A 12,518-nucleotide genomic window follows, 5' to 3' on the forward strand; every position below is an offset into this window, starting at 1 on the left:
AAGCTTAGAATAAGTATCGAGTAATAGAAAAAAAGTGAAAAACAAATAAAGAAAACATCATTCATGTCCTAAACATATCAATTCTGCTTAATATGTCTATTAATTTGATTAAAATAAAATTTAGAAGAGTGTTTCGTAAATTAAAAAACAAAAGAGCCGATCAACGCATATGGTTCGTGACAACGAAAACGGGGGTATCTCTACTCAGCTAAGGACAAAATTACAGGCATCAGGAAAAAAAAGGGAAAATTTAATAATCCCACATCGGCTGAGGCAAAGGGAGACAAAGAGATAGAGTAGTATAAAATGACATGAGGGAACAACATCAAACATACTTACCTGGACGGGGTCAATGGGCGATCAATAAGGCCCATGGCCTAGGTTGGTGACTTCCATTGCACTTTGGAAGGGCGCCCGCCTAAGGTCGGCCCAAGTGGTCGAGCCTACGTCATAATTTGTGGCAGAGGGGGCCTGCGTTCGCGCGGCCCCTACCCAATTCATATCTTAAGCTTTTGGGCTCTTGTGTATACTGCCTCTTGGACCTAATGTACTGATAATTCAATCTGTGCTTAGTGTGTAGCCGACTTGGGCTTAACAGTACTGGCCCTTATGTAAACTTGAACCAAAATGTGCTTAGTTAGATTAATTCTCCTCATATTCAGTTAAATTTCAAATGCACAGGCGACGATGTGTAAAGACTTTTTCTCTTGGCTATTTTTACCCGACCTTTCTTAAAAAGGATCTTTTAATTTTGTACGTCAATAATATGTTAGAAATGAGTTGAAAATCCCAAAGTAAAAGAATTACAGATATCAAGTTTAACATAAAGAAAAAGAATATCATAAGTAAATGAATTTAACGAAATTTAAATATATGTTTCAACTTACTCCCTCTTAAATTTTCCATCTAAGGTAAAACGGGCTGTTTCCAGAAGTAACGGAGCGGTAAGGAATTTATACTTTGTAGACGTTATATGGAGCATTTACCATATGTTACGCGAAGGCAAAGCGGTAACTCTTCAACTTCAAAACCACAGTTAAATGAACAGTTGCAAATCCTTTATCTGCAAAAGGGACATTTTACACATCGGATAAAAGTGGGTTTGGCAAATTTATTTCCACTTGCTGATTCTAATGGACCATATTAACCATATGCTCGTGTTATTTTACACGGAAGCATGTTAAATTATTTTTATTGTTCTTAAATTTAATGGAATGTTTCCAAATGATTATTATAATGTTAGTAAATCCTTTTTTCTTGGATATCCGGAGTCAGCGTGTGAGGAAGGCAGCAGGTTTTCTTTGCTCGTTTTCTTTGTTCTCTCTCTCGCTCTTAATTTGTGCAATAGAATAGAATATTCCTTCATATGTTCCAATTTAGTATGGTTTGGACTCGGAGAGACAAATAAGTTTTTTATTTGAACGTATTTTTATATATTTTAAATTGTTAATTATTGTGACTTAAAATATGTTGTTCAAATTATATAAATTCTATTTAATTTTTTTCAAAAATATTTATGTTGGCTCTTGAAATTCGAATAGTGTCATATAACTTGACACGTTATATTATGATAGAAGGAAATTAGCTATTCTATACTCCTAGGATAGATGGAATGTATAAACACGAAAAGCTGTAGAATATTGTAGAGAAGTCCATAACCTGTTAGGATCGAAAATTTGGGTAGTGCAAAATTTAGTCAAACAATATTATAATGACAATAACAAAGACATTGCAAGTTGCTAACAACGATAATTAAAACATATAAAGAAGACACCAATTTAACGTGGTTCGGTCAGTGTGACCTACGTCCACAAGCGGAGAGGGGCAAATTCACTATAGCAACATGAGTACAAAAGAGCGTACAATAATTAGAGTCTCTAATTAATTCCAAATACCCCCGAGAGAATAACTTCACAATATCACTCCAAAGAAAGGGTATCACACAATTTTCCAACACTCAACTCTCTTATAAAATACTCTCAATTACTAAAGGAGGAGAAGAAACAAGAAATGAATACTCGGGTCTTGTTGGTATGTTTAAAATGAACTAATGACATTTCCTTTTATAAACAAAAGTCTTGGCCTCTTAATTGTAAAACAAAAGATACAACTTGTGTAAATGATATCCACCACATAATGCAATATTTTTGGGACCCAAAGAATATTGCCAACAAAGACTACTTACAAATAGACTTGTGCTTATGTGAGATGGACTCCACGAACCAAAATATTGACCATAATTACATAACCAAATTCTAATTTCTCAAAGAATATTGAATAAAAGTAACATATAATGGAATTATAGAAGTTTTAATATCATTCACGGATTACCGAAATTCAATGAAGTTCGAAAAATTAGAGAAACATATAAAACTTACCCTATAATTTATAGTAAACCTTTAAATGCTTAACTAAGCGGTTAACTGTGGTTATTTACTTAATTTGGGTAGAGTACAGGATTTTACCCCAATACACAGAGAGAGCGGGTATTCTCGAAACTTGAATTTTGTGGAAAGCGGAAAGCGGTGCAAGACTGGGGAGGAGAAAAATGGTGGAAGAAGAACCAAAGGTCATAGCAGAGGAAATAAGAAGGGAGCAAGAAGAAGTGCTGTTGTCTCTCATTGAACAACGTACTAAAGATGTTGAAAATCTTCGCAAGCGCATCTCTTATTACACTTCTCAGGTTCTCTTCTTTGGGACCCTACAAAGCTTTCATTAAATGTCTTTTTAAACTTTAATGGCTGAAATTGTAGAGTCTTAAAGTTGTCAACTTCCTTTATTGTTGGGAGGGGACCGGGATTGGTACGGGACGTTCTTTAATTTCCCCCCCTTTTTTTGTTTGAATAATGAAAACCACTGTTGATCCCTAGGAGTTTTGCGGTTAACATTCTTTATAAATATTTACTAAATGTAAAAAAAGCTATCTACTCACAAGTCTATTGATACCTTCCTTCGTGGGTTTGAATCTCCAAAATTGAAAATCAATGAGTTGTCCCGAAAGCCTTCAATTTTTTTTTCTTCATTCTTTTATTAAGAATAATTAACTTCAATGTCTATGTATTTTAGGGGCTTTCCAGTTTTGTGCACGCACGTGTATATATGTACGTACATGTAAAAAAGATGTCTACCCTACTATAAACATTCTTGAACAGGTGATTTCTTCCCATTTTACTAAGTCGTGTTCTAGTAGGAATTAGATGGAATAGTCGGAGACCACCAGTCATAGAAATAGTCGGAGACCACCAGTCATAGAAAAACATTTTTGATAAAATCGTTGTCTTAATGGAGAGGACCCTCCCCATGAAATATATGCTTCAGCAGGAATGACACAAGTTGCTGGTATGGACTATTAAGAGTTGTGAAGTAGATGTGGATTCGAACCAGGATTTTTAGTCCACTGAACTACTTGAACCACTTTGAAATAAGTATTATGTCATTTGGGCTGCTCCAAGATTCTAAGGATGACTGAAGCCTCTGTTGAAGGGCCTCCTGACTTGATCTTCTTTCTTTATATATACAATTTGATGTATGAAATTGGAAGAAGAACTACTTCTTTAAAGAGTGAACTAGATCAGGATTCAGACTAGTAATTATTTTTTTATGCCGTTAGCTCTATTCTCGACTTGAGGGCGGGAACCGTCTTATCTTAGGGTGTATGCGTAGCCCCAAGATGTGGGCCCGGGGGGGGGGGGATGTTCATCTTTTGATAATCAATAAGTAGCATAGCTTCGATAGACTTGCAAGTCTTACCATCAATCTTAGTGACATCTATGCAATGCGGCTATATCTGGATCGACCAAAGTCAGATCACTTCTGTCAAGGACCAATATAGTCAGAAAAAAGCTAATTACCATATCTTTTACGTTTTCTTTCCTTCTTTTCCTTTTTGGGATTAATTACATGTTTGTAGTTCATTCTCTCTCTCTCAATAACAAGTGGTCTAGTGAAGATAGGTGCCTTGAGGAACCTAAACACTCTACTATACTTTCTCCTTTCTCCCAGACCACAAGGATTTTGAGTTCAATTGAGATCACATCCAGTGGTTGCAAGAGTTTCCCTTGATGATTCTGTAATGGTCTTCTCATTGTTCAAATAGATGACATGGAGATATTGTCATGTGGGTTAATGCGATTTTTATTCAAATTATGACATTCCGGGGTCTTCAATTGGAATATGAGCTGGCTGTTCAGCTGTTTACGTTTCTAATGCTTGTGCAGAAGCTTTATACATGAATGCCAATTGTATGTCTTTCTTCCCATTCTTGAAATTTGCAAGTTTTCTATATGCTAAGGTTACTCCATATATTTCTGATTCCTTGGCAAAAGGAGGATACTTGAATGTCCGATTTTATGAGTGTTAAGCTTCAAATCTTTGCATGTGGCAACAGATCCAGCTATGAGTTAAACTTAGTGTAGTGTAACAGAATCTCTTTGTCTTAAAAAGTATATATCTATTAAATTCCATAGGGATGATTGTGTATCTATCAAGTTTCATAAACACCTCTGAACTTACCCTGCAATCATTTTACTCACAAAGGGATGGCTGTTGAATGTTGGCTATTACCTGGCGGATGATTTATTATCTAATTTAATATGTAATTGAAATAATGCTCATTTTATGTCGGGGTCTTTCTCTTACTTTGGGACCATAACTACTATTTTCCATTTTCCCCTTCTTTGGAATGAGATTTACAGCTTGATCAAGCAGAGAGGAATTTAGAGGAGTCACAACAGAAACTTGCTAGCCTCCGGGGTCGGGTCAATGTGGCAACATCCACTAGCTCTCATGGGAATGATTTGAATCCGGTGAAAGCTAAAATAAGATCCATCAGTCTTATTCAGATAAATGATGATTCTCCTGACAAAGAGATCATCACAGCTAGGAAATCTTCAGCAGTTGATAGAAAAATAGCAAGCCCTTTTCAGAAAAACAATGATAATTCCGCGAAGCCGCCCATGGCAAAGCCACTACTTATCATTCCTGACGTGAGACCAAAGGTTTCTCAGCCTTTGAAGATGGTAGAACCTAGTTCCGCCCTATGTGGATCTGATTCTTGTGCTGGAGGGTCAGGTTTTAATTTTCGTAACACTCGCATTGCAAGGTCAAAAGCAGATACGATTGTGGAAACCCCTCCTGACATTGTGGCTGCTGAGATTCAACCTAAAGGAACAAAAAGGAAGTTTGGTAATACTTAATTCGTTACCTTTGATCTTTCAATACTAGTATGTGCTAACATGCACTCTGACAGAATATGCAAATGCTTTTTTCATATGAAAATTACCATTTGACGACCTTGTTTCTCATCTTCTTTTTGTGAGTATAGAACAGAAAGAGTGTAAAGAGTTGATTCCATTGATAGGTAGGTCCGCTACAGCAAGTGAGATCCATTGCCAGACGTGCAATTTCATACCTAGTCAACACAAGCGAAAGATTAGAACTATTGTCTTGTGCCCTACGAATGATCAACTTTTTGCGAGCAGGTAGATATGCGCTCTGTGTGAATGACAATTGTGATTGTGGATGTATTTCATTCATTGCTTCTATATTTATAAATGAATTACGGGTGGACTAACTGTAGAAGGTGCTTGTCCCTTTCCCTTCTACAGTTAGTCATGTATGTCATGGCTCTACCAACTTCATCATGTATGTTATGATTTAATCTAGTTAAGAGATCCTACACTAATGTCACATGTTTGGATCTTGTGGCCAATCTGAAGATGTCCGTACCCGAGCAAAATTCGAGTTCCTAAATTGCACACTGCAATTGGTCATATTAGATGATAATAAGTTTAATTTGCCTAAGTAATGATTTGATAAGTTGTTTCCTTCAGTGTTATTAAAAGCCATCACTTTTTCGCTTAAAGTGATGAAGCGAAGAGCTATCGCTTCATGGGTGAAACCACGTGCTTCATTGAATATGTACTTCAAACAATGACACTTAAAATAATCCGGATGGGAAGCGGTCGGTTTTTTGAATCTCAACTTGGAGGAGTTGGATTAATATCGACATTATTGTATATAGGATACTAAAATTGGTTATTTCAAATTGCAACTTGATCATTATGGTACTAAATTCATTTGTGTTTGGTATTTTTTAATGCTTAACTTCAAAGAAGTGTGCAACGTCACTTCTCGCTTTTTGCTTCAACAAGCCTCATGGACCATGCTGCTTTTCTCCGCTTTTCGCTTTTAAAAAACACTGGTTTCCTCGATTTAACGCTGCACTGTACTTGCTTCTCTTGAGAACGGCCTGTTACTCATGTTTCTCAGTCTTTCTCATACAATTTTCAACATTTCAGCATTGAATGAAACAAATCTTTCTTGAACTCTTTCTGTTTGTTTAGAAAAGCTAACACAGAGTTGCTTAATATGCAGTGCACTGGATGGGGTTGTCAACTTGTGGCAGGTGCAGGACAGGGGGTATGTCAAAACTTTAGCATTCAAATTCCAGAGCTGCATCTGTATCATTTTCCTTTGCAGGACCCACTTTATAGGCAATAACTTTAAATGTCAATTGTTTTCCGCTTGCATCACCAAATGCTTGTATTTTGATGGTCTGTCACTTTGGTAATTAGGTCAAGTGCCAATCTTCTCAGTAGCACTGATTGCCTTTCGCGCGAGTGTAGAAGATGGCCAGAAGATGTAGCGTGGCATCCGAAAGGCACTAGTCTCTTTTCTGTGTACAGCGCTGATGGTGTGGATTCACAAATTTCAATCTTGAAACTTAACAAGGGAAAAGAGGTATTTTTAGGAATTTTCTTGATGAAATTATATGACAAAGATCATTTCACTGTAAAATCTGCATGACTGAAAAAGCATGCGTGCATTGTTTGATTTTAAGGCAGAAATGTTTGGCCTTATGATGGACGAGGTTTATAGCAGGAATACGGGGTAAATCACGGTCTAAAATTTTAGGAAAAAACTGTGGAGTATAAGGTTCAGGGATCTATGCCTTTCTCTCTCTCATGATTTTGCTTTAAAACATTGTTTAAAAAGTCAGAGGCAGCAACATGGTTTGATTTTTAGACTGTAGTCATAGAGCAAACCTCCAAAAGGGATGTAACATATCTTCTGTCAAATATTCTAGTACATAGAAAACTCTGAAGTCTCCTCCCTCCACGGAAGATAAAAAAACCCATGGAAACCCACCAGGTTAACCTGATATTCACATGCTGCTCCTCCAGCCTAAACTAAAGTCTATGATTTATAGGTGCATTGTTATTCTTGTCTCTGTTATTATCACAATCAACGTACTTTCTATTGGCGCTTGGTTATGTAGCACTTGATAGTATGTCTTGCATACTCTATTGTGTCAAAGGACTCTCTTCTCTGCTCTGATCTCATATCCTGGTATATTAACAGATTACGCGAGTAAATTTCTTGGAGGAGAAGCCTCATGTCAAAGGGATCATTAACAGCATAATGTTCATGCCATGGGAAGAGGACTGTTTTGTTACTGGTGGTAATGATCATGCAGTTGTCTTGTGGACCAATAAAGATGGAGAAAATTCATGGAAGCCTAAAGTGTTGCCTAGAGGGCATTCTTCTGCTGTAATGGGAGTTGCTGGTTTGCAGCATAAGAAAGTTGTGATGTCTGCTGGTGCCGATAAACGTATATTAGGATTTGATTTACCAGCTCAGAGGATAGAATACAAGCATCAACTAGAAAGCAAATGCATGAGTGTCCTGCCTAATCCACATGACTTGAATCTTTTTATGGTTCAGACAGGGTAAGTTACCATTATGGTCATTCTATGATCATTATGTGCATGTTTCTTTGTTTCCATTATGTGCATATTTCATTATGTAAATATTTCTTTTACATTAGTAGTAATTTTTCTTACTATTTCCCATTCCCTTTTCCTCCAAAGCACCCAATGTGTTGTAATTTTTTTGGTAATTTTTCCCCTTTTCCCCCCTTTCTTTCTTTGTCAAAATGTGCTATGTGCAATAATGTTTGAGTAAAGTGGATTCCTACTATATTGTTTTTGATACATTTAGATTAAGATGATAAATATATCAGTTTTTCTTTGGTAATGCATCGGAAAATGATGTGGTCTGCTTTAATTATGTTTAAGAACTATTATACCTGTGACTGAGGAAGAAGAAGAAGAAGAAGAGGAGGAGGAGGAGGAGCCACTTGAACAATGTAGAATCTAGAATTTGATATGGATCCATAAAATTTGTTTTTGGAATCCTATGAAGTCATTCCTCCTAAAAGTATTTTGATAATTTTCTTTTATTAACATGATTGTGGTACCTAAATGTGAACAATTCAACATCCAGACTCCGTGTCAGGAGAATAGCATGCTAGATGAAGATATTAACCCATACTTAAAATATGATAAATTGGAGGAGTGCTACAGGATCTTGATGTAATTGGAAGATAACTACTAGAGTGAAAGCCTTAAAGGCGAGTTTTATAGAGCGGTTGTGAGACAAGTAATGTTTATATCTGAAGGAGTGTTGGACCTCTAATGACCCAACATATTCACAAAATGAGTGTTCCGAAAATACAGATTTTAAAATGGAGAGTCATTCGAAATTTGACAAGATCACAATTTACCACATTTGATAGAAGGTACAAATAGCACACATGGAGGATAAAATAAGTGAAGGTCCCTTGAAATTGATTTTGGCTATATCAACTTTCAAATACACTAGTCCATGTGACACTATGATGATTAGAGGTCATAAAAGGTGATGACCTAGACTTACAACGTGGAGTAGTGTTGTCAGGAAAAAGCTACAGTCTCTTAGACTCCATGCAAATTTTGCCAAGGATAAAAATGATGAAAGTGAAAGATCCAAAGAAGCGATACCGACTAGTTGGGATTAGGGTTTATTTTTACTGGTACACTTACGTTCGGTTAGGTGTTTGGCAAGAATTTTTTGTTTGTTCTTATTGGTATGTTAGTAGAAAATGTAGAGAACCTCTTATATTAAAATTATAGGAAGCCCCTAATTTCTCTTAAAAGTTTTAAGTTATGGAATAAAATGGATCCAAAATGAGTGAAGGATATTGAGGATTCACATAGCCAACCTCTAGTAGTTTGGGGTTGACGCTTAGTTGTTGCAGTGTAAAGCCTGTTTTATATCTTGAACTATTTTCTTATGATGTCACAAGTCTGATTTGAATTATTATCTTAAAGTAGATACGATTGAAGCAGGAATATGTTAATTAGGCTGATATATTTTTGTTGTGCTTTTTCTGATCCAATGACTGCATCTTCACATGCAGGACCTTAGAGAAACAGCTTCGCTTGTTTGATTTTAGATCGAGGCAAGCCGAGATTCATTCCTTTGGGTGGAAACAAGAAAGCAGTGACTCGCATTCGGCTCTTATAAATCAGGCTTGGTCACCTGATGGTTTGTACATTTCATCTGGCTCTGTTGATCCTGACATTCACATATTTGATATACGGTACAATTCTCACAAACCTTCCCAGTCCATTCGAGCTCATCATAAGCGAGTCTTCAAAGCTGTTTGGCACCACACTCTCCCGCTCCTCATTTCTATATCTTCTGATTTGAACATTGGATTGCACAGAATTTTATGAGGTGCTTAAAGAGGTGTGCTTCCTTTTCTTTTTAGCCCTTATTGTTCCCATTCATTTTGGAAATCGTTACCGCGAAGCCATATTGAGCTCTTAGATCAAAGAAATTCATTGCGTGGGTTTGATACAGCAGGCGATTTGAAAAGAAAATGTTTAAGGAGTGTCATCTTTGCCTGTGCCTTGTTCTGCATTCAACCTGTTAAATCATGCTTTGACTGCTATAGGCAGTCCCCGGGGGGGGGGGTTGTTGTGAAGTAGATTTTAGATAGTTGGAATGGCAATCTTGACAACCAAGTACCAACATTTAACTCCAGTAGAGACAGACACTAAATGTTACCCATTTGTTATTATCCGTCTAATGTTAGTAGGTAGAGTTACCCAATATATATGCGGGAGGTAGGAGATATTTGGTGAATTAATCGAGATATGCATGTTGTCCATGACATAACCGTCATAAAAAATAATAATAAATGACTGTTAAAAGTTGTCTAATGTAATGGACATCTCGCCAGCATTCCATCCTTGTTTTAGACATATCCTTTAGTGGTTGACCTCTTGACCGTTGACCACTAACTTGACTTTGATATACCAACTTAGAGGTATTAAAATGTGTGCATCAAGGTTAGAGTATAATAAGTATGTATGAATACTGTGACTGACTATTTGCAGATTTTGGTGCATAAATGAGATTGGTTAAATCAAGAAAAAGGATTGAGCAGTAAGTCTTTGTTGAAGACTTGAAGTAGTCTCTTTCTATTGTTGTGGCGTGGACAAAATATACTTTCCATTTGCACTCAATGAACGAAAGTATGAATGAATTTCCTAATCATGCTCTAAAAAGTTTGCCAGACGTATAGATCACATTATTAATTGGAGGCCTTGCCTTTTTGGTTGCTTTCTTTTAAAGTAAGACTACCCTGATGGAGAATGATTGTGTTGTATTTTTATTGAATGACCTATGCAAGTAAAAATGGTTTAAATAAGGTGCACCCAAAGGGTGTGACCTAGTTTTTTTCCGATCAATGAGGCGGGAGCAGAACGTTGAGGTTTTAAGTTCAAATTTTTTTAGTAGTCTAGAAAAATACTAGGTGATTTATTTTTATGTGTCTAAGTTTTAATTGATAGAGTTACATGCATATGCGCACAAGCTAGCCAAATGCAACCCTAAAAAAAAAAGAAAAAAAAAGAAGGTATTCAACCAGTCCTATTGTCGCAAACCCTTCAAAAACAATCTTCTTTCGTGGGTTCTTCTAACACTGTTACAATTAAATTATAGAAAAAGGTGATATAGAGACAGGGAAGTCTTCCAATTTCAATAATTACATGCAACAAAGTGGAGTTGCTAAAAAATGATGCTTCCTAAAAACTTTACAATGCTTACATGTAAATCGACATGGCTTTAATTTCTAAAGTAATACGATAATTATCGGCATGTAGGGTCAGCTAGCGCTGGACATTTTGATTTATGCATGCATATATAATTCTTTATTTACTCGTATCAAATGTGTAAATACCATATGAATTATTGGATTAAAAATTGATAACCAATAATATTAAAAAGACATGCCATGTGACTGAAATTTTACCTAGTATAATTTTGTAAAAGCATAGTGTATATGACCACCGGATTTCTAATCCGTAAGCTACATTTATCTGTCCAAATAGAAGCTTCTATTTTGTACACCCACCCATTTTCCTTTAAAGACACACCTAATTCAACAAACTAATGATCGATAGTTTAAAATTGAAGCGGGCCATAAGGATTATAATATAAATTATTATCTATGTGAGTTTCATTGGTTATTTTTATTTGTAAATATCATTTGATATTGCAAGTATTAGTAATTAGAACTTTTTATGGGAAAAGAAAATTTGAGTTATCGACTACTATCTAGTTTATTAGCAAAAAACAAAAAAAGACTACTATCTAGTTTAACACTTCATAACTGTGAAATCCCCCGTCAACTATTAACAATGATCAGAAATGAACAAGTCATAAAAGAAAATGTCTTTTTTAATATTTGAGTGATAAAAAAAATGATATTGATATGCTTGTATATGGGTGTACGTTCATGATTTGGGAGACCTAACCATGAAAGAATAACTATTATTATTATTGTTGTTGTTGTCGTTGTTATTATTATTATTATTATTGCTACTACTACTAATACAATACTACTATTATAATAATAATTATTATTAGGAAAAGATCTAAAACTCTTGGACAGTCAATTTAAGTGAATACATTATTACCTCTCTTAGAGGTAAATCGAGAACTTACTTTATTTTATTTTTGGTTATCAAAGAATAGGTGAGTTGGAAAACAGATGCTAAGAAAATGAAATACCCTCTATATTCTATATTTATGTGGCACAATTTTTTATTTTCTATGATATAATTTTCTTTTTAGTTTGTCCGAAAAATGATGATACTTTTTATATTCAGAAACTATTTAGTTTTAAATTTTTCATATTATCCTAAATAGAATAATGTATAGTCACACAAAAATAACATATTTTAAACCACAAGTTTTAATTTTTCACCACTTGGATTTCATGCCTAATCAAATAATGCCCACATAAATTTGAGGGAGGGAGTATCTACTTCTCTTTAGATTTTCACGATTGCATGGCTAAGTTATTTAATCTATTGTGATTATTTGGTTCTCTTAATGATTATTCATTCAGTTTATTTATTTATTTATTTATTTTTCTTTGAATTTTCGGTTTCCAAATCGAAAGTCCACCTAATCGTCATTCTTTAATTTGAAAGAAAAAAAAAACGCGCTTTTGTTTAAACAGATAGGACTAACGCGGCAGTGGGTGGCCCACAAAGTTCTGTCTCAGTTTCTGCCAAAATCCAGATTCAACGGACGTTGAAGTATATATACACACAGAATGTACGTTTGTGAATCTATAAATTTGTGAATACATATTTACAGAGAGGAGAGAGAATAGATAA

General features: G+C 35.3%; 1 protein-coding gene and 1 non-coding gene across 5 annotated transcripts; both read left to right on the top strand.

Annotated features, from left to right (window-relative positions):
• Window positions 1-331: 331 nt before the first annotated feature.
• On the top strand, window positions 332-492 carry LOC117274008 (U1 spliceosomal RNA). Its single transcript, XR_004504068.1, has one exon. It is a non-coding gene; the product is annotated as a U1 spliceosomal RNA (small nuclear RNA).
• Window positions 493-2,365: 1,873 nt separating this feature from the next.
• Window positions 2,366-12,459, top strand: LOC104085441 (uncharacterized). Of its 4 annotated transcripts, XM_033653217.2 has the most exons (8): window positions 2,366-2,683; window positions 4,695-5,184; window positions 5,324-5,480; window positions 6,376-6,420; window positions 6,576-6,741; window positions 7,363-7,730; window positions 9,242-9,573; window positions 12,330-12,459. In XM_033653217.2, the coding sequence occupies exons 1-7, from the start codon at window positions 2,549-2,551 to the stop codon at window positions 9,558-9,560; spliced, it is 1,680 nt and encodes a 559-aa protein (XP_033509108.1). In that variant the 5' UTR covers window positions 2,366-2,548; the 3' UTR covers window positions 9,561-9,573; window positions 12,330-12,459. The 4 variants fall into 4 exon arrangements, with proteins under 4 accessions (XP_033509108.1, XP_009587763.1, XP_009587760.1 ...); XM_009589468.4 differs by lacking the exon at window positions 12,330-12,459 and having other exon boundaries at window positions 5,360-5,480; window positions 9,242-9,594; XM_009589465.4 differs by lacking the exon at window positions 12,330-12,459 and having other exon boundaries at window positions 2,367-2,683; window positions 9,242-9,594.
• Window positions 12,460-12,518: the final 59 nt, after the last annotated feature.

This window comes from Nicotiana tomentosiformis, chromosome 3 (genome assembly GCF_000390325.3).
Source record: "Nicotiana tomentosiformis chromosome 3, ASM39032v3, whole genome shotgun sequence".
NCBI lineage: Eukaryota > Viridiplantae > Streptophyta > Magnoliopsida > Solanales > Solanaceae > Nicotiana > Nicotiana tomentosiformis.